General features: G+C 48.3%; 1 protein-coding gene across 2 annotated transcripts in view; it reads right to left on the bottom strand.

Moving 5' to 3' along the window:
* Positions 1-18,984, bottom strand: part of EMB2423 (telomere length regulation TEL2 family protein) — a 95,718-nt gene that overhangs the window by 61,381 nt on the left and 15,353 nt on the right. For both annotated transcript variants that reach the window (XM_087388630.1, XM_087388631.1), the window contains exon 6: positions 15,385-15,530. In XM_087388630.1, coding sequence (XP_087244756.1) covers positions 15,385-15,530 — 146 coding nt within the window. The remainder of the gene's footprint in view (positions 1-15,384; positions 15,531-18,984) is intronic.

The raw sequence follows: 18,984 nt of genomic DNA, 5'->3' as shown, positions 1-18,984 counted from the left end.
GTAGGGTCCTTTGTCAATCGTCTACAGCCAAGGAGCAGCACTTGCTACTCATCTCGTCTACCAGGTCTTCATCGACGCCTAGCCTTGTGTTGCCTCACAGAGAGTAATTGCCTGATGCATTTAATCAGCGTGACTCAGCCGGATCATCAATATGCTCTCGAGGCCTTCATCGCTTCAGCTATCCGTGCGCCTAACCACTCACGCTTGTGATCGTATGCATAAAGAGCCACTTGATCACGTTGTTGTCGATTGCTACTCTTTTCCATTTGTGGCGTCCAATTCTCTTAGACCATCATCTCCAAGGAAAGAGATGAACCAATAGCTCTGATACCAATGCAACCTCAGTCGTAAAATACAGCAAAGACACTCTCATTTCTTTATGCAATCGCTAGCTCTCTCGTGGAACCTCACGCTCATAATTTACTGCAGAAACACTCATAAGAGCTCTCTCTCTCTCTCTCTCTACACACAGCTAGGGCCCAGGACAACATGTCGGGCTGGACCCCCCCGAAGGTATTTTATTTCTTGAAGAGAGAATCTGTTACAAGAGTTCAGCGTGGAAGCTGTACATATCCAAAAATCCAACGTAGAATGAATCATTACATGAGCTCTAAGGCCCCCTTCTTGGCAACAAGCCACTTGTCAAATTTCTACACTACTTTCCCAATTACATGCCACTAAGGGCAACTCTGGAGTCTTCGAAGCACTTGGTCACGCAAACCGCCTCCTAGACTCTGATTAGGCTCCCGTAGCGCTTAGGAAAATAACTCTTCCTAGTACCTGCAACAATTAATTAAAGCGCACCACCATGGCACCCATTAATTGTTAGCCCTTTGCATGCAAATAACACATTGTGGACTAATTCTAGTCACGATGGGCGTCCCCACTGAATACATGTGCACACATAACAAATATAAAAATATATATTTATTCTTTGGTTGATCGAAGTCAACGCTCTTGATCATAATTAAGGAGCTTTGACCAAGGGTCAATGCGTCTTAATTATAGCCAAGTCTCTCCAACCGAAGTTGGCACAACTCTCCAACCAAAGTTGGCACATCTTGGTTAACCGTGGTTAACCCTCTTGGCACATGCCAAGTCTCGGACCGAGGTTAACACTCTCTGACCGTAGTCAGCTCTGTAGTTCTCTGGTTAACCGTAGTTAACCCTCTTGGTAATAAACCAAGTCTCCCCGACCGTTGATCAGAGTCAAGTATCTTTGACCGTAGTCAATTCTTTGACCATTAAAATAACTCTTTGACCATAATTAACACATACAAAACTCTTTAATTATGATCAAATAAATGGTCAACTGTACTTTGACTTAGGATATTTACATTGTGGTGACAGAGGGTGGTATAGGGTGCCCCCTTGGACTTCAGTGGGGACCTAGAGGCCCCCACAGCCTGCGAGGGCACAGGATCTACCCCCATGGACAGATGGCCAAGGCAAAATCCCCTAGGAGTCCACGACGGTTTGGGGGGGGGGGGGGGGGTGGAGGATGGCGTAGAGAGCACCCCCAAATCCTCTGAACTGAGGGAGAGATGGAAGGAGCCGAGATGGGATGCTACGATGGCGTAGAGAGAGATGATATGATTGTATTAAATTCCACTTAAGACCCTTAAGGATCTAGGGACTTGTAAACACTATTGACTAATAGTGGTTCTTTTACATCTAGATTCTGGAAATTTGAAAAGAAATCTTTACAAAATGTGCTCTGTTGTGAGTATTTGCTTAGCTAACTCTTGTGCTAGCCCATTTGCAGCCATGTTCCAATACTTCCTTTAGGTACCCTCCCATCTTTTTGGCTGGTTGTCCCAATATGGTTTTTAGGTTGCCAATGCTGTAGCTATTTTTTTCCCTGCTGTGTACATAGGCTTGACACCACAAGAGCACTTTTTATCTCCCTTGTAGGGCAGATTTTGCAGATTCTTGCATCTCCTCCGATCCTAGGTCTTGTCCACCTACCCCTCTCCACCTCTAGGTCATGGGAGCTAGGCCTTATATTGCAGCTTAAATGCCTTTTGAATATTGATATATCCTGCCGGAGGCATTTTTGCATATCATTATCTGTCCATCATATAAATTTATTATTTGTAGGATCTTCCCAAAGATTCTATAGTAGTTTCTATGTTACCAAATTCCTGATTCCACCCATTCCTTCTAAGGTATCAGCAGCCTTTATGCCCCATAACTCCATCCATGTCCCACCCTCTCTAGGCCATCCAATGGTCTTTGTAACCCCCATTGCTTTATGTGGTATCCTATTTGCATTGATCTTCTCAAGCTTGTTGAGGTATAATGCTTCCCGTTCAAGAGGTATCATACTAGTCTCGATCAGTAGGATGGGATAGGGTGTCTGTACCTTGGCCCCTAGTTCTCCTATGTGAAAGCATTTATGTAACATTTCTATTCTTCTCCAAAAAGCTCTGGGTTGAGGCACCAAGGCTGGGCATCCATAGAGGATCACTGTTTGCACAAGCATAGTGTTAGAATATAAAGTCAAGTGTGAGGGTGTCCTACAGTTGTGTAGGTGTGAAGGTGTCCTAGAGTCCTAGAGTTAGGTGAGTTAGGTGTGTGAGGTGGAGGCTAGTGATCTCACCTGGGATGTCAGAAGATGAGGCTTCCCAGCCTATAAAATGGGCATTGTACTTCATGTTATCTATCAATCACATCAAGTTGTTATGTGCCCCATATCCATTTCCATCATGTGATTGCTCCCTGGTTCCTTCATGTGGTATAAGAGCCAGCCATGTTTCTTCCTGACTCTCCCTTGTTGAAGTGCGCTCACTCTCCTCTTTCTGCCTGCTATCTTCCCTGATGCTGCGCCATTCTACTCGCCATTTCCTCCTCATTCTTCTCACCACCTTCCTTCTCTTTTTGCCTGTCATCCCTTGTACTCTTCTGCCCTGATGAAGCTACAGCTGTCTAGTCTTGGTCACTAATCCAGCTGTGCCCACCATTGTCCATTGCTGTCTTTCATGGAGATAGCTTCAATCCCGTCCAAGAAAGCTTTAAGTTTGATGGGCGACACCTTTGCATGACCATCTCTGGAAAGATTTAAGCATTGATGTTTCTGCTCAAGGCTAGATATGGGAAGCTCAGACGGCATGCTTGATGTTGGGTCATCGCTATTGATCATCGGACGAGCGTGGACAGCAGAATAAAGATGGATTGCAATCGCAAAGCACATCTATCTCTGCTCTAGTAATCTGCATCGTCAATCAGAACAAGGCGCTCCTTATCATAGCAGATGCAGCAGCAATTGCTTTGTGGGCAGCGTACTCATTTTTTTGCACAATTTCCAGCACAAGTTCTACAGGTTATCAGCGTACTCCACCTCTAGATATCAGCGTACATTTCAGATACCATGCAGGAGAAAACATTCATACACGAAGTTGAAGATGCGCCGCTGGGATTGAAGCTCCCCCTTGAAAGCTTAAAATGTCACCCAGTTGAAGTTGATTACCTTCAGCTTCTCTCTTCTTGATTTTGCCCTCTTCTCCTCTTTTTGATGACACATTTGATGCACTAGCTCCTCAAAATTTTGGGGCTTTTCTGAATTTCATTCTTCCTAATCAGAATTGAATCCTGTATCATGTAAACATTTGGGGATTTTGCTAAGATTGACCCAAATTAAGGTCTTCTACTCTGATATTGGTTCCTCTCCACTCAACGTTTTGAGAGTCATGGGCTGATTGCCCTCCGTAGCTGCTCCCATGGATTTCACCGACATATCCTTCGAGGGCATTCTTGCCAAGGACTTCATCAACACCTTCATCGACATGCAGGAATGTGCACACTTGTGTGCGACAGCTGCAGAGGGAACATCTTCTAGCTGGGGAGATCTATGGGAGATCTATTTATTTTCCTACATAAGCTTGATGTGCTTGGGTACTCTACCCTGGGTAGTTCCCCAAAATGCTTGTAATGATGAGTCATGTGTCATTGAGTCAATAAAGGTTCACAGCCTTGGAGTGTCCTCCTAAAATGTTGTAATCTTTCTTGTTTTTTCGTGTCTGACTCCCCACCATTCTGTTATGGAGTCAGGAGGGGGATGTACTGTGGGAGCCATGTATTGGCTTTTGATAGGATCTCATTTTGCTCTAGCTGTCTAGACCACTGAGTTGGTCATGCATCCATGTTGAGACATGAGCCTTTGAGTTATGTTGGGACGTAAAGCCATGAGAGTGCTGAGTCCGATCTCTGAACCATGCTCAAACTTCAGCCTCTGAGTTGGCATGGCAGCCATGTCTAGTTCAGACATTGCACAGATTAGCAGACTCCGTCATTGTCATGTTCTGTTCTTGGTTCCATTCGAGTAGTCCCTCACCTTTCCTTCATGGGGGGGTGTTAGAATATAAAGTCAAGTGTGAGGGTGTCCTACAGTTGTGTAGGTGTGAAGGTGTCCTAGAGTCCTAGAGTTAGGTGAGTTAGGTGTGTGAGGTGGAGGCTAGTGATCTCACCTGTGATGTCAGAAGATGAGGCTTCCCGGCCTATAAAATGGGCATTGTACTTCATGTTATCTATCAATCACATCAAGTTGTTATGTGCCCCATTTCCCTGGTTCCTTCACATGGCGTATAGAAACCTTCTCATTTCCCAGTTCCATAGGTGTGCCTTCTTCCACTTATTTTGGAAGCAGTATAAAGCTTTCAACCTCCCAATATTCTCCTTTCCATGCATGCATTCCACTTGTAATAATCTTAAAATTCTAACTCTTGGGTGTTTGTATGTAGTGACTTTGTACAAAGGCTCCCCTTTAAATGTGAAGTCCATCTGTTTTCGCAAAGGGGGTACCATCACATATCTGCAGTCCCAAACATCCGCATAGGGTGAGAAGTTGTCTCCTCATGTGGGTGATTTCTTCCGTGTCTCTTGATGCCCTTTTCCAGCCCCTCCTTTCCTCACTATCCTCTTCTATTTCTTCCATCCTCTTTCCTCCATTGTGATGACACCTTGCAATAATCCATTCGTACATTGGTGTTGGAGGTTTTGAGCGTGTCTACTTGTGAGGAACTATTGTAATTTAAAAAATTGATTTTATGATATCAATAGCTATTTGACCAAAGATGACCTATATTTGACCAAAGATGACCTATATTTGCCCAAAGATAATGTTAACGATTTGGGCCACAGGTCTATTGATCATTGCATGGAAAAAGGCGATGGTTTGGAAAGGGGATTTTACCTTTGTCCATGAAGATCGTCCTTTATGATCTTGTTCTCCTTTACGATCTTGGCTGTTTGTCCCCATGCAGTGCTGATGTAGTATGCCCACCAAATCCCTGCCCTCCTATATGTTTTTGTTTTTGTTTTTTTTTTCAAAGAAAGCAACCTTCTATTAATGCTTGAAAGATTTTCATACAAGACAGCAGCCCCGAAGGTGCTGAGTATGAGTATGGAAAGAACCAGAAAAAGAAAAACCGGCCTGTTCTAGAGAAACCCAGCTCACTGCCTAGGGGATCTCTAGAAATGGGGCTAACAACCAAGTGGGGGGACTATACAGCTAGCGAAGACGCTCCGCCCTGCTTGTCTTCCCCAAACTCCAAGTTGTTGAAGTCACCTCCAACAATCTAGGAGTCTACATCCGGAAGACACTCTAACAGCCTCCTCCAAAAGGCTGGGCGGTGTTGTCTGCACACTGGGGCATACAGGTTCAGGATCCCGATCCTCGACTCTCCCGTCCAAACTGCCCGTCCTAGAATGAGCTCGCCCATCCAAACTGCCCGTCCTAGAATGAGCTCGCCCTGATCGTAGACCTCTGGTGCCAAAGTCTGTGAGATTGAGATGCAGACCCCTCCACTCTGTCCTACCGCAGGGGACCACTCCTCTGGACCTCTCCCTGGGAGAAGGTGATGGCGTCGTTTGATGTCTGCTGCTGAAAACATGTGCTCCTGAATCATAAGGATGTCCACTGCCCATCCTACCACTGTCCTCTGCAACTCCTGCCGGAGTATCAGGTACTGCGGCTAGCTACAAACACGGTCGTGAAGACTGTGTACGTTCCAACTCACTATGGTCCAGCTCATGAGGACGGGGGAGTCGGGAACAAGGCTCTCCTATGAGTGGGTGCCTTTCCCAGAAAGACTGCTTTGTATGATTTTGCCGGGGGTTTAGAGGGCGAGTAGTCAGTATCTGTGTGTCGCTGTACTAGTGTGGATACCGGCTCAATACCAATCTTCCGTGCCCACTTCATCATAAAGGAGGCTTCCACCCCGAATTGCTCCGCACACTTCTGGAGGGGCCAGAAGTGTGTCTGCTTGACCTTTGCCTCCAGCAGCAATCTGATAACTCCTGTCGCCAAACCACACACCGGCTCCTCGCACGTGAAGCTCAACTGAAAGTTCACCTCCGCACCATGGACGTACCAAAGGTCTAGTCCATGTGGCCCCATCCACTCATCCATCATGAGTGTAATCTGATTCCCCAAAATAGCATCGTACATCTCCGAGGACCATTTCTCCACCCCTAGGAGACAAACGAAAATCTCCAAACAGGGTGTGTCGAAAATCACACTGCACTGATCAAACCCCCCTTTTGAGGCTGAAGGACCATGAGCGTTACCTCCAATGGTAGAGGATAAGAGTCCGGAACCTCCAGATAGTTCCAAGGTCCTAACCTCCAGAAGTCCCGCGGTAAGGGATGCCCAAGCTAGAGGTTGGGGCCGCTGACTAGGAAGACGAGCCTCGTCCCTCAGGATCCCTCCCTGAACGGACCTGCTGCTGCGATGAGGAGGTAGAAGGGGACGTCATCGTTCCCTTGCCAGCTGGTAGGGGTGTCGAAGCGGAAGAACCTGTTGCTGAAGTGGAGAGGAGGACAGCATGAGAGGGAGCGCTGGGGACGCGGGGGATAGAGAGAGGGGGACGGGTGATGAGGGTGACTATAGGAAGGGGGGCTGGGGGGGGGGGGGGGGGAGGGGACGGGGGGAACCCTGGAGGGGAAGGGGGAAGTGAAGAAGAAGAGGGGGAAGGGTCTCGGGGGGGCGGGGGAGGGGGAGGAGGGGAAGGAGGAGGGACAAGGACCCCCCCTGCTAGTCAAGCTCATTGGGGCTCTGGATCGGCTCCTCCGCGGCCCCTATCGGGCTAGCGTCTACGGCTTCCGCCAGCGCCGCATCTAGAGCTCCTAAGGCTTGCTGCTGCTGAAAGGGTGGAATCGGAGGCTGAACCTCTGAAGCTAGAGGACCGTCTGGATGGGCGGTGGCCCCTGCCGCTGGAAGAGGTTGGTCCTGCTGTTCCTCCTTCGGGGCCTCTCGATCAATCCTGTCCCTCTTTGCCATTGGCACTCTGCCTGCGGCGCTTGCGGGCTTGCTTGCTTGGGTTCTTTTTCTTTTTAACTTGGGTCCAGTTCCCTTCTGAGGGGGTAACCCAAGGGGTATGAGACTCCTGTTGCTCCTGCCTGAGAGGACGCTGAGCCTGGGCCTGCTAACTCTGTCTACTATGCGGAGGGGGAGGAGAGGCGCACGAGGGAGGCCACAAGGGCAATCTCTGGCGACGTGACCCATTTGTCTGCACCGAAGATACTGGCCTGGTAACCTAGAAATCTCCACCCTCTGGCGAAGTGTGCCCCCTTCAAGGGTCTCGAGAAGGATCAACTCTGGGAGGGACTCTGGGCTCTCAACCACCGGTCTGATCCTAGGGACTCCATCATCTGCTAAAACTGAGGCGGCCAACTCTGGCGGGGACTCGAGCACTATGCCAAATGCCTGACCAATGGAAGGGAGGATGGCTCGATACTCCTTGGGGAGCCCTGGGAAGCAAAGTGTAACCGGGAAACATGGAACATGGTGTGTCTTATCCATGTCCTCCACTATGAACCCATGATACCAAGGAAAGAGCTACACAAGATGTGGGCCGAGGAGGGTGGGGCTCTACTCCACAAGTGTCGAGACAGTGTCGGGGGAGCTCAGCTAGATGAGGAAAATGCCTCGTCCATAGATGGTGACCTCCTGGATGTGGTCGGATCTAATGCCAAACTCACCTGGATCCACTCTCGCACCTGTCTCCGTGTAGGCGTGAGGTCCACAATTCTGCCCACAAGCGCCTTATCCTAGAGGGACTGAACTGCCTGCTGTACCTGTTGCTTGTCAGCTAGGGAAAGAAGAACCTTAACGGCCGTGGGATCCGAGGGTGCTCTTTTGCCCTATATAAATTTGTATGATGCAATGGTTAAATTGCAGAATGAACCCTGTTAGTCAAAGAGGTCAATCATTTGAAGGACAGCATAAGTAAGCTACCCGAGAAGATCCTAGCAATGGAAAGAAAAATGTAGACGGGTTATGCCTAGGTCAGCAAAATGGTACAGAAAATAGAATAGAAAATGCTTGAGCAAACAATGTAGGGGGCAATGGCTCAGATGCAAATGCCAAAACCACAAGATATCATCACCACCATTGACGATTTAGTCAACAACAAAATGAATGAACTAACCTTCACGCTAAGAGAATGGAAGGAGCAGCAAGATAAGGCCCTCAACCTCCGAATTGTGGGGATAGAAGAGAGTGAGGATGAGGACACGGAAAAAGTCATCAGCCCTGTCTTCCAAAAAGACAATGCACATCTTAGCAATACAATGGCAGGATGCCTTTGGACAAGCCAAGACAAATGATTGTCCAATTTCAGGACATACAATCCTGCCTTAAAGTGCTGAAACCTAAGGACCACCTCAAGAGGCACTCAAGATGGGTAAATGAGGACCTTACAAGGAGGCAATATGCCTAAAAGCTCAAGGACCTAGAGGTCCGAGGCACTCAGAAATCGCAAAAAAGGAGGGGAAGAATGCATACATGAAGGATGGAAGATTTATCATCATAGAAAGAGGCAAAGGGGGAGACAAGCACACATAGGGACTCGAGGCCCTCAGGATCAAAATATGGGATGTGGGAAGATGGTCCTTGGACGAGGCCATCACAGTGGAAGAGGAAATATCAGAAACATACATATTTATAGCTTTGAAGACACGGGAGCATGAAAGGAATGAAGTCCCAGAAATATAGGGTTTTCTGAGAACATCAATATGGAATACCAAAAACATATAGGACCTGGCTGCTCCCGCTGCCCCCCTCCCGACATCTCCTCCTTCCTGCAGCCCCTTCCACCTCCTCCGCCATCGCTCCCCCTCGCCGCCTCTTCCCTCTACCTCCTCCGCTACCTCTCTGGCCCCCCTCCCCATCTCCCCTTGCCTCATCTCCCTGCGCCCCACCTCGTCTCCCCGCGCTGCCCCCCCCCCCTTCCCTCTCCGCTTCCCTGCTCCCCCTCCTCCTCCCCTCCCCGCTGTTTCTTCTGCCTCCCCCGCTGCCTCTCCCTGCCCCCTTCCGCCGCCTCTACCACCTCCCCCCGCCGCCTTCTCCGCCTCCTACCGCCTTCTGCCGCCCCTACCTCCTCCCCCTCTGCCGTCTCCGCCTCCTTCTACAAGAGCATTCCACCCTGTCCATGGATGAGGATTTGACACCACTACAGATTGAGGAGCGATGAGTTCTTCTCCAGTAGCGGGATGTTTCCTGCAAGGAGGGGAAATGTGTCGTGGTCCAAGATGGTAGGTTGTTGACCGGGGGCTCCCACCCAGGCCCCCTAGGAGGACGGGGCCTATGAGACTCAGGTTTTCGAGACCCTAGCCTGCACCATTTAGAACTATAATGGTACCTTATGGTCACACCCAAGGAACTTCTTGGAATCTTACACAGGACGAGACATAGTCTTTTACACGGAGACACACCAGAGCCCAGAGCGTCCACTACCGATAGTCAATGGCTACACATGGGAGTCAGCCTTCAGGGATGAGATGAGGGATACAGGAGGAGTTTGAGATTATTGTACAGGTCTTCCCTCATTGGAGCCATCTCTGTTGAGAGGAAGGACGCAAACTCCTGATTCATGTGGATCCGGATCCGATGCACGGCCACTCGTGACCTTTCATAGCAATATGCTACTTCCCGCTGGACACATCCCACTTCGCCAGAGTTGCGCGAGAGGAGGGTGAGACATAGCCATATGCACCCTTACATCCGGATATCTTGGACCTTTCAGCTCATGGGGAAGTTCTCCTTGTTGGGGACTTCAATGCCAGGACGAGCACGCGCCAGGCACCACTCCTGGACTTCCGAGACGACTCTATCATGCTACCAGACATGGACCTAGACGGAGCAGGTATGACCAGGATCTCATCGGACCAACACAGGCCTGTTACACCATATGGACACGCGCTCCTTAACCTAGACAGGATGCATGATCTCATCATCTATAACAAGCTTGACCTATGGCCCTCCTCAGGTGGTTTTACTTGTTTCCCACATGGGGGGGGCACTAGTGTAGTAGATTACATCATGGGATCCCCTACCTTCACCTCACGTATCAGCGACTTCACCGTAGCACCACTCCCTCCAGGAGCTAATCACACATATCTATTCTTCACCATCGCCACCTCACGCTTAGCCACACCACACACACCACATATGACGCACGACACCTACCACGACATACACTTTGATCACAGCCTCTCCCCTGCCTACTCTGGATGCCTAAATAGACTCCTAACCTACATTGATCACATACCACTCATAGAGGACCGTGCTGCCCTGATTAGTCGCACACTCCACGAGGCTGCCCTCCAAGTCTTTCCCCACACCACACAGTCCACTAGACCACCACCACTTGGTTCTATACCTTGCAACAACGAGTACGATGCGGAGTGCAAGGCTTTTCGCCGACAACTCCAACTTGACACCAGGTGTCACCTCTTGAACACACCAGACACGGTACGAAAGTACTGACGTCTCGTACGTCAGAAGAAGCAGGCATTTCTTCGTCGAAATGAGGAGGAGCTACTGAACATCTTGTACAGCAACAACTCTAAGGAATTTTGGCAGAGATTCCTTGAGCGTAGGTCTCCATCACCCCTCACGGACACGAGAGTTTGGCATACGTATGCACGCCATCTTTATGATGTCCCACACTAGCCTACTCCAGATCTCATACACACACCTTGCCCCACCACTTGCACGTTGTTCACCAGAGGGGGAGTTAAGGACGCGACATTGAAACTGCACAATGGTCAGCTAAGGACCATGAGGGACTATGCATTGAGTTTGTTGCATATGGGATCAACACGTTAGCCCCGATCCTAGCAAAGCTATTCAATGACGCTGTTTGCCTTGGCTTCCTTCGCACTTGGACACTCAACACCATCACCCCCATCCACAAGGCACGGGATCCCATGGACCCGAGTAACTACAGGACTATCATGATTGGACATGTGATGTCCAAGATCTATGCAGCAGTATTGGATGCATCGGTCAACCTGTCCGCAAAGATGAGAGGGCTCAGAGTAGAGGGTCTGGCCGGTTTCAGGCGAGACCATGGGACTATGGATCACATACTCACACTCAAGAGTGTCATAGAGGAGGCCAGATCACGGAAGGAGAGGTTCAAAGCAGAGGGTCAGGCTGGTTTCAGGCGAGACCATGGGACTATGGATCACATACTCACACTCAAGAGTGTCATAGAGGAGGCCAGATCACGGAAGGAGAGGGTTTATTGTTGCTTTGTGGATTTCCGCAAAGCCTTTGACACAGTACCTCGAGCTCGACTCATCGCACGCCTACAAGCACCGGGATTTGACCAGGAGATCATCTGAGCAATCATGGCACTTTATGAGAGTCTCAGGCAGAGTTCGGACAGGCGCATGTTGGACAGATGAGATCTTGAGCACCATAGGAGTCAAACAAGGTTGTCCCTTATCACCAACCCTGTTTGGCCTCGACATCGATGAGCTTGAGACTTTCATGGGGTCTTCCGGAGGGACCGGTTGCTCACTTGCCGGGATCATCACCAGGATTCTTCTTTATGCAGATGACGTGGCGCTCTTGTCGTCCACACTCAAGGGCCTCTAGCGACACCTGGACGTACTGCAAGCTTTTTGTTTATTCCATGATTTGGAGGTCAACCTTGGCAAGACCAAGGTCATGATCTTTAACACCTCTCGAGCAAACATGCATCGGAAGCAATTCACTTTCGGTGGGTCACCAGTTGAGATCGTATCCTCATACACTTACTTGGGGATCATCTTCTTCGGCCCGATCTTCACGATGAGACCAGCGATGTAGGCCAGACTGAGCAGGGGATACGCCTCACTGGCTCGGCTAGAGAGACAGTGCTTCCACTCCCACTTCCAGGATCCTCGGACAAGGCTCTTCTCTTCGACTCCTTGGTCCGACTAGCCGGTATGTATGGCAGCCCTTGTTGGGGACCTGACATGTCAGATATAGAGTGGACACGGGTGGAGCGCGTGCAGATCCTTATGCTCTCACGGATGATCTGGGGGAAACCATCTGTACCACATCATATCATTCAAGCCGAGTTTGGTGCTTCTCCACTCCAGCTAGATGTAGCCTTTCAGAGCATCACATATCTACACCGGGTTAGATCATATGGGGATTGCACATCAGGGAGACAGAGGTTGCCATGGTTGGCTCTCGATTCCTCCATGAGATTGGCAGCAGAGGGAGACGAGCGAGGCTGGTATGCACGGACTCACAGATGGTTTGTGAGACTGGGGTTTCACATCGATAGGATACCTACTGTTTGGATGTCCCTCCAATACTCCCACCCACCATCCCAATCGGGCCACACACCAACTAGGTCATTCGAGAGGATCTCCTGCAGCTATACACCTTTAGGACCTGGTTGGAGCCGAGGGAGCTTCCAGTGAAGCTGAGCTTCTACAGAGATCACTGTCTTCGTATTTCGGAGGAGGGATTCATTACACCACCGGGGTACACTGAGCGCCTCACTACGGATCTCCATCGGACAGTTTCGGGTATCATCACACCGCCTCCGCATAGAGAGCGGCATAGCAAAGGGGATCCCTAGGGAGCATCGCATATGCACATTGTGCGACTGTCAGGAGGTTGAGTCAGAGGAGCATTTTATTTTTAGGTGCCCAGTGTACTACGAGATCCGAGGTCGCTACCACTATCTCTTCAGAGATGGCTTTGGGCTCCTTTCCAAATTCCTCGCCTATCCAAATCAGAGATGCCTGGCAGCCTTCATTCATGAGGGGGTCCGACACAGAGAGTACTTACTCAAGCGACGGGGCTTGGCCACACCACCAGACACCTCTCAGAGAAGGATCACAGAGTTCTTCCCATCAAGTGATATTGATCGTCCAGTCTCTAGCTGCAAACGTGACAGAGACCCCGACCGACGACGATCACAGCACGACACACGAGGCATCGAGGGGACGCACAGATCACTCTAGGGGACCTCCCGTCATTGTTTAGACCCGGGACACGTCCCACGGGAGTCAGGGTGGCTCTGGTCTTGCATCATCACCCGTGCTGAGTCCTAAGTCTGATCATACATAATCAAATACATCTAGGTGTGACAATGAAAAGAAAAAAGACTGGAGCGAAGCGGAATCCTCCGTATGTCATGTCGCCCTGGCTGGTGCATAGCCGGTGATGGGATGCTGGCGTCTGTCAAGGGGTGCCATGCATCTCGGTCTCCTGGACTTAGGACTCAGCACGGGTGATGATGCTCGTTTAGTAGCTCCGCCCTTATTGTGATTTGTATCAGGTTTTCTTTCAGTCTCATAGACCCATCGGTCTTTCGAAGACTCTAATAAATTTTCCTTCTTTCTTTCTTTCTCCTCCCCCCCCCCCATCGGCTTCCTTCTCCCGCCTCCTCTTCGCCTCTTGCCCTCACCTTTTCTCGCTCCTCACCTTCTCGTCCCCCCCCTCCTTCTCCGGCTTCCGCCCTCCTTGCCTCCCTCCTTTCTCTTTCATCCTTACCCCCTCACTCCGCCTCGTCTCTGCCCCCCCCTCTAACGTTTTTCTTCCTTTTCTTCTTCCTCCCTACAGCAGGAGCATTTGCACTTGTTAAGGCGAAAGAAAACCTTGGTGGTGACCTTTGGTTTGGCCAGAGGGGCTCTATGGCCACACTGAGAACTGTGAAACAGCAGTGAGGACCTATGACAGTATCAACTTACTACAATGATGATGATCTATGACACAGCCTGACACACATCGACCTACGACATAGCGATGACCTGGACTAGCATCGTGACGACTTGGACTGCATGGCGACAACCTGGACTGTGCAGTGACGACCTAAGATATGACTGAGTGATGACCTGCATCACCAAGGGGTTAGAGTGGCAATCTGCATCATCAACGAGCGACGGCCTGTCCTACACGGTGACAACCTAATGAGCTCTACTGCAGCGATGGGCGACAACCTCTACTCCAACAACGAGCTCCTACCTGCATCCTTGACCAATGATGACATGTCCTGCACAACAACAATCTCTACCCCAGTGATGAGCTGCATCAGCGACAAAGAGAGCTACAGCACCAATGATCTCTACCCCAAAGATGAGCTGCACAGAAAGCGTGTGTGCAGGCACATGAGAGAGAGAGAGAGAGAGAGAGAGAGAGAGAGAGAGAGAGAGAGATTATTTGAAGTCTTCGAAAGACCAAAGGTTCTATGAGACTGAAAGAGCTCGATACAACAAGCTGAAGCGGTGGAGCTGCTAAGCAAGCATCAACATCCATGACGAAATACCAAAAAATCCATAAACATGACGATACCAAAACAAGATAGATATCCCTGAACTCATCGAGAGGATGGGGGATGGAAACACTGTGATGGTCGTTTAGAGACTGGTGGGTACCTCAAGCCTAGGAGTGGGCCACCAATGTACGAGCCTGCGGTGGCATACAACCTGTGATAGAGCACTGATGGCTGTCGGTATGTGCAGTCCGTTGTTGTATCCTAGCTATGGCACATGCAAGAGAGAGAGAGAGAGAGAGAGAGAGTTCTAAAACTAGGGTAGTGAAAGATGCAAAGAAAGAGCATGCAGGGTTCCTACCGGGCATCCTCTGCTAGGAGGGGTATATTCCATACGGAATGGAGGGAGTCCCCCTTTTTCTCAGAGACTACATCAGGGTTGAGGTGGCACTTTCAGCCTCAACCATGGTTTCTCTCCAGCTTTTTTTGAGTTTCTTTTTACTCTTCTAGAGTGTTTTTTCTCATGCCCACCATGATGTATTCCCACATCGAGCTTGCTCACACGGGTTTTTTTCATACTTAATAGAAGTCTCTTTCATGGGAAAAAAAAGATGGAAAGAAAGAGAGAGTGCTCAAAAGTAAAACTCAATAGATAAATCAAGATCTGTCAATACACATCGCCTGTTTGCTATATTCCTTGATTCAGAAGAGAGGAATGCATGCCTTCCCTTCCAGTTTGCAGAAACATGTGCCAATTACAATGCATGTTCTCATCTAGCTGCGGCCATCCATTAGAGAAATAAGTCCCTTCTATTACACAATACAATACACTGTAATGAGAACTTAGGTATGAATACAACAAGTCTTACCTCTAGCTTACCTGCATGCCCACGCCTGCAAAACCTTGCAAGCACTTCCCCTATGAAAAGAAAATTTTGTTTGTTGTCATCTGTGGATCCAGAATTTAGCATCCAACATTCATTTGCAGCTTCCAACAGTTGAGATACTGTAATTACGTAGAAAGATCTAAAGCAATTATTGTCAAGAAAATAGCACAATTCCATAACCTACTAAAACTTGAGAACTTGTGCACTAAAACTAGTGTTGTTCATGCACATTATACTCTTCACTATTTTGGCTGATTTTCTTCAAACAATAACAAGGTGAGACCTCACCACAAAGACACAACTCATAAACCTCTCTTGGTGATAACAAGAAGCAATCACATAATCTATCCTTGAGTACACACAAGACAGCTGAATTAATGCATAGTTGTAACCATAACAACATAAACACTTTTGCAACCTTAAAAGCAATTTTTTTCAACTGGAAAATTCAACATCCAAAGAACATGCCAACTACAAAAAACACAACAAGAAAATGAGAATTGAAGAGGACTACACTATACACCACAAGACTCAGAAGTGCACTTGGCCAACGCAACAATTTAGTGACGGATAAGGAATTCCTTATTACAGGTACTCTTGAAGCAACTTACCAGAGAACAAAAGGTCCTGTGAGTCTCTCCTACTCTGCCATGGTGGCTCACTGGTGGGCCAAGAAATACAAACACAACATATCTATAAGACTTCCTTTGGACACAGCAAGTTTGGGGTACATGAAGAGGCTACTGCTGCAATTCAGTTTTCTCATTTTCTAGTTGTCCTACCTCACAAAGACATATTTGACCAAGGAAAGACCTGCCTTTCCTTGTGAAGGGCGGCAGGTTAGTGGTAACGGTGTGGTGGATTGACACAAGTATACTTTTCCACATCAGAGAGGCCTACTAAGTGTTTGCAACTCCAAAGCTCCCATGCAATCTAGAAAACTTAGAGCTTGGCAACCTCATGCATCGAAGTAACAATGTTCCCATTCCCTTGATATGGGAGCAATCCTAGTAATGTCCATGAGAGACCCAGTTAATCCATCCATTTAGGGAGGGCACAAGGCAGCTCCCAAGGAGTGCATAAAGCGACTCTGATTATTATCAGATACCTACATTTAGTCTGACAATGACAATAATGAGTGGCCATAGTTTAAGACTTGGGGTTTTTGAATTGGATTTGAATTCCTTGATGAGGGCCACACCCTCTCGATATACAGCCCATTTTCCACCCTACCTAGCAGCCTTGACCTTGGCTCGGTTGAGCTTCTGCGAGTTCTTCACCTATCCATATCTTTGTACCTTTCAGCTTGTGAGATTGGCGAAGAAGCTTGATTCGTATACTATCAAGACAAGAGAAATCACTAATCCATGATTAGTAGACATTCAAACATTATTATATATTATACGCCAATGGTGTAACATGTATTTGTATTTATGATGGACACCGACCCATTTGTTATGGCGGTGGATCATCTCAGTAGATAGGACTAGTCGAGCTGGAGCCACTACTTCAGACGGCATCGAATTTGGACATGTGATACTTATTCTATTAATAAATATGTGCACACACGTGTCTAGGTCCTAGGGGCAATAGGAAGGGAAGGGTGCATTAAGGTGCATTGAATGGTAGATGCATGGGTCATAGGCTAAGGGTAGGTGTAAATGGGAAGATGGAACTTGAGTGATCTCAAGGGACATTAATAAAAGGGTATCATCCTTTCATTGTGAATCTCACGTAGCATTCTCTCTACCACATTGCATTCATCCGCCCTCTCTCTCCCACCTTGCATGTAGGTCCAAAATAGAAACAAGTACTCTCACGAGGGCACTCTTCCGCATTGAAGGGCCAATCGGGATTCAAATTCTGCATGCATTGCACACATTTGCAATCTCGAGAAGGCTGGTTCTTCACATATACCTCGTGTGCTAATTGTATTTAAGTCATGTCCTCCAAAGTCACAAATATTAGTTGTTTGTATGTATCCTCATCATTGAACCAGCCTTCAGGAGGCCTCCTATTATGATCTTCAATGCATTTCTGTGTTTGGCTTCATGCTCCTTGATCTCAGCTGTCAATTTTGTTCACCTTCGTATCCACCTCTACAATCATTTCCTTGTTGATGGTTTGCACTTCTATGTAAACAGATCCTTGACATTGGAGGGTAAGAGAAGAGGCCTTGCAGGTCTGCATTACCTCGTCGATTACTGCTTGCTTCCTTGCCCATTGAGGACTTGGATTTGGGCTAGCAGAGCTGCCATCTGCAAACTTACCTCTCATACTTCTTGCTGTAGATAGAAAATCTGTGCTTGGGAGGCAACGCTGGGATGGTTAAGGTCCCCTCGTTGGTATGTCCTTGCATAGGGAGCAGGTGTTGAGGCAGGCTGGAATCGAGGTTGCAATTGAAGACTGTGTTTGGATGTGCAGCAAAGACTTCTTCTCTACCAAGGTGTGTGACATAGTGTCACCTATTTCTCCTTAAACTTCTTCTTAGATAGTCGATTTCCCAATTACCATGATGTACATCTACCTTTTGTTTTGCATTGGTTTGGACAAGTTCATCACATATTGTCACACTTATTTCCCTAATAATAATCAGCTCACAGCAAACAAACATCCAATTGTACTTAAATATATGGAATCTTCCCACAAGATTTGGCTGATTCTGAGTCTATTCCACATCATTAAATAATACAAATTTGCATAGAGATTTGACCTGATACAGACTAGCTCTAGTTTCAAAAAATAGAGGCATAAGATTGCAAATTACAAGCACGCGATCTGGACTTCCGTTAATTGTATCATTCTTCAAGTTACCACCCAAAGGAGTGAATATCAAATAATCAAAAGAGTTGGGTTGGAAACAGTTGGACAAAAGAATCGGTTTGGTACATCATCGAGATGATGGAGGACTCAAAGTGATGACCTTATATCTAGATAAATCTAGCAACATACTGGGCAATGGGCAGAGCAAGGAGGGCCAGTGACGGGCGGAGCAGCAAGGAGCAGTGACGGGCGGAGCAAGGAGGGGGCGCGGGGCTGCAGACGGAGCAGCAAGACTGCAGGCAAAGGGGTAGCTGGAGGCAGAGGTGGAGCTACGAGGGCGGAGTGACGGGGGGAGAGAGAGAGAGAGAGAGAGAGAGAGAGAGAGAGAGCTCACCTCACACACTAGCAGATGCTCACACTCTAGCAGAAAGAAAGAAAGATATATTGGCATCCACACGCGAGCCCGCGGGCCTATGGGACAAAGTACGGAATCAAGTAACTCATACAGACCACTGTGGGCCGGGGCAAAGGGCTCACTAAGGCCCTTGTTGAGTACTAAAATGCTATACTAGTACAAAATAGCAAAAAAGTAGCAAAACAACATAAGGGTGGCATGAAAATATCAAGTGCTCAGGGCTATACTCCCAAGTGCATGAACCGGCTCCACGTATCTAGGCTCCATGGTGGCTCTCTGATGAGATGCAAAGAACTAACGTATCTGCATTTGTCGAGATGTCTCCCGTGGTGGTGGAGGGCGTGGTCTCCTCCATCTCTGGATCCGATGGGCTATGTCAAGAGTGATGCCTCGCCTCGGTCGATCTTCCCTAAGG

This window comes from Dipteris shenzhenensis, chromosome 17 (assembly GCF_047967505.1).
Source record: "Dipteris shenzhenensis isolate YYH24624 ecotype China chromosome 17, Dip_SZ_1.0, whole genome shotgun sequence".
Classification (NCBI taxonomy): Eukaryota; Viridiplantae; Streptophyta; class Polypodiopsida; order Gleicheniales; family Dipteridaceae; genus Dipteris; species Dipteris shenzhenensis.
The sequence above is the reverse complement of the archived record's forward strand: the minus strand, read 5'-3'. Positions and strand labels throughout refer to the sequence as shown.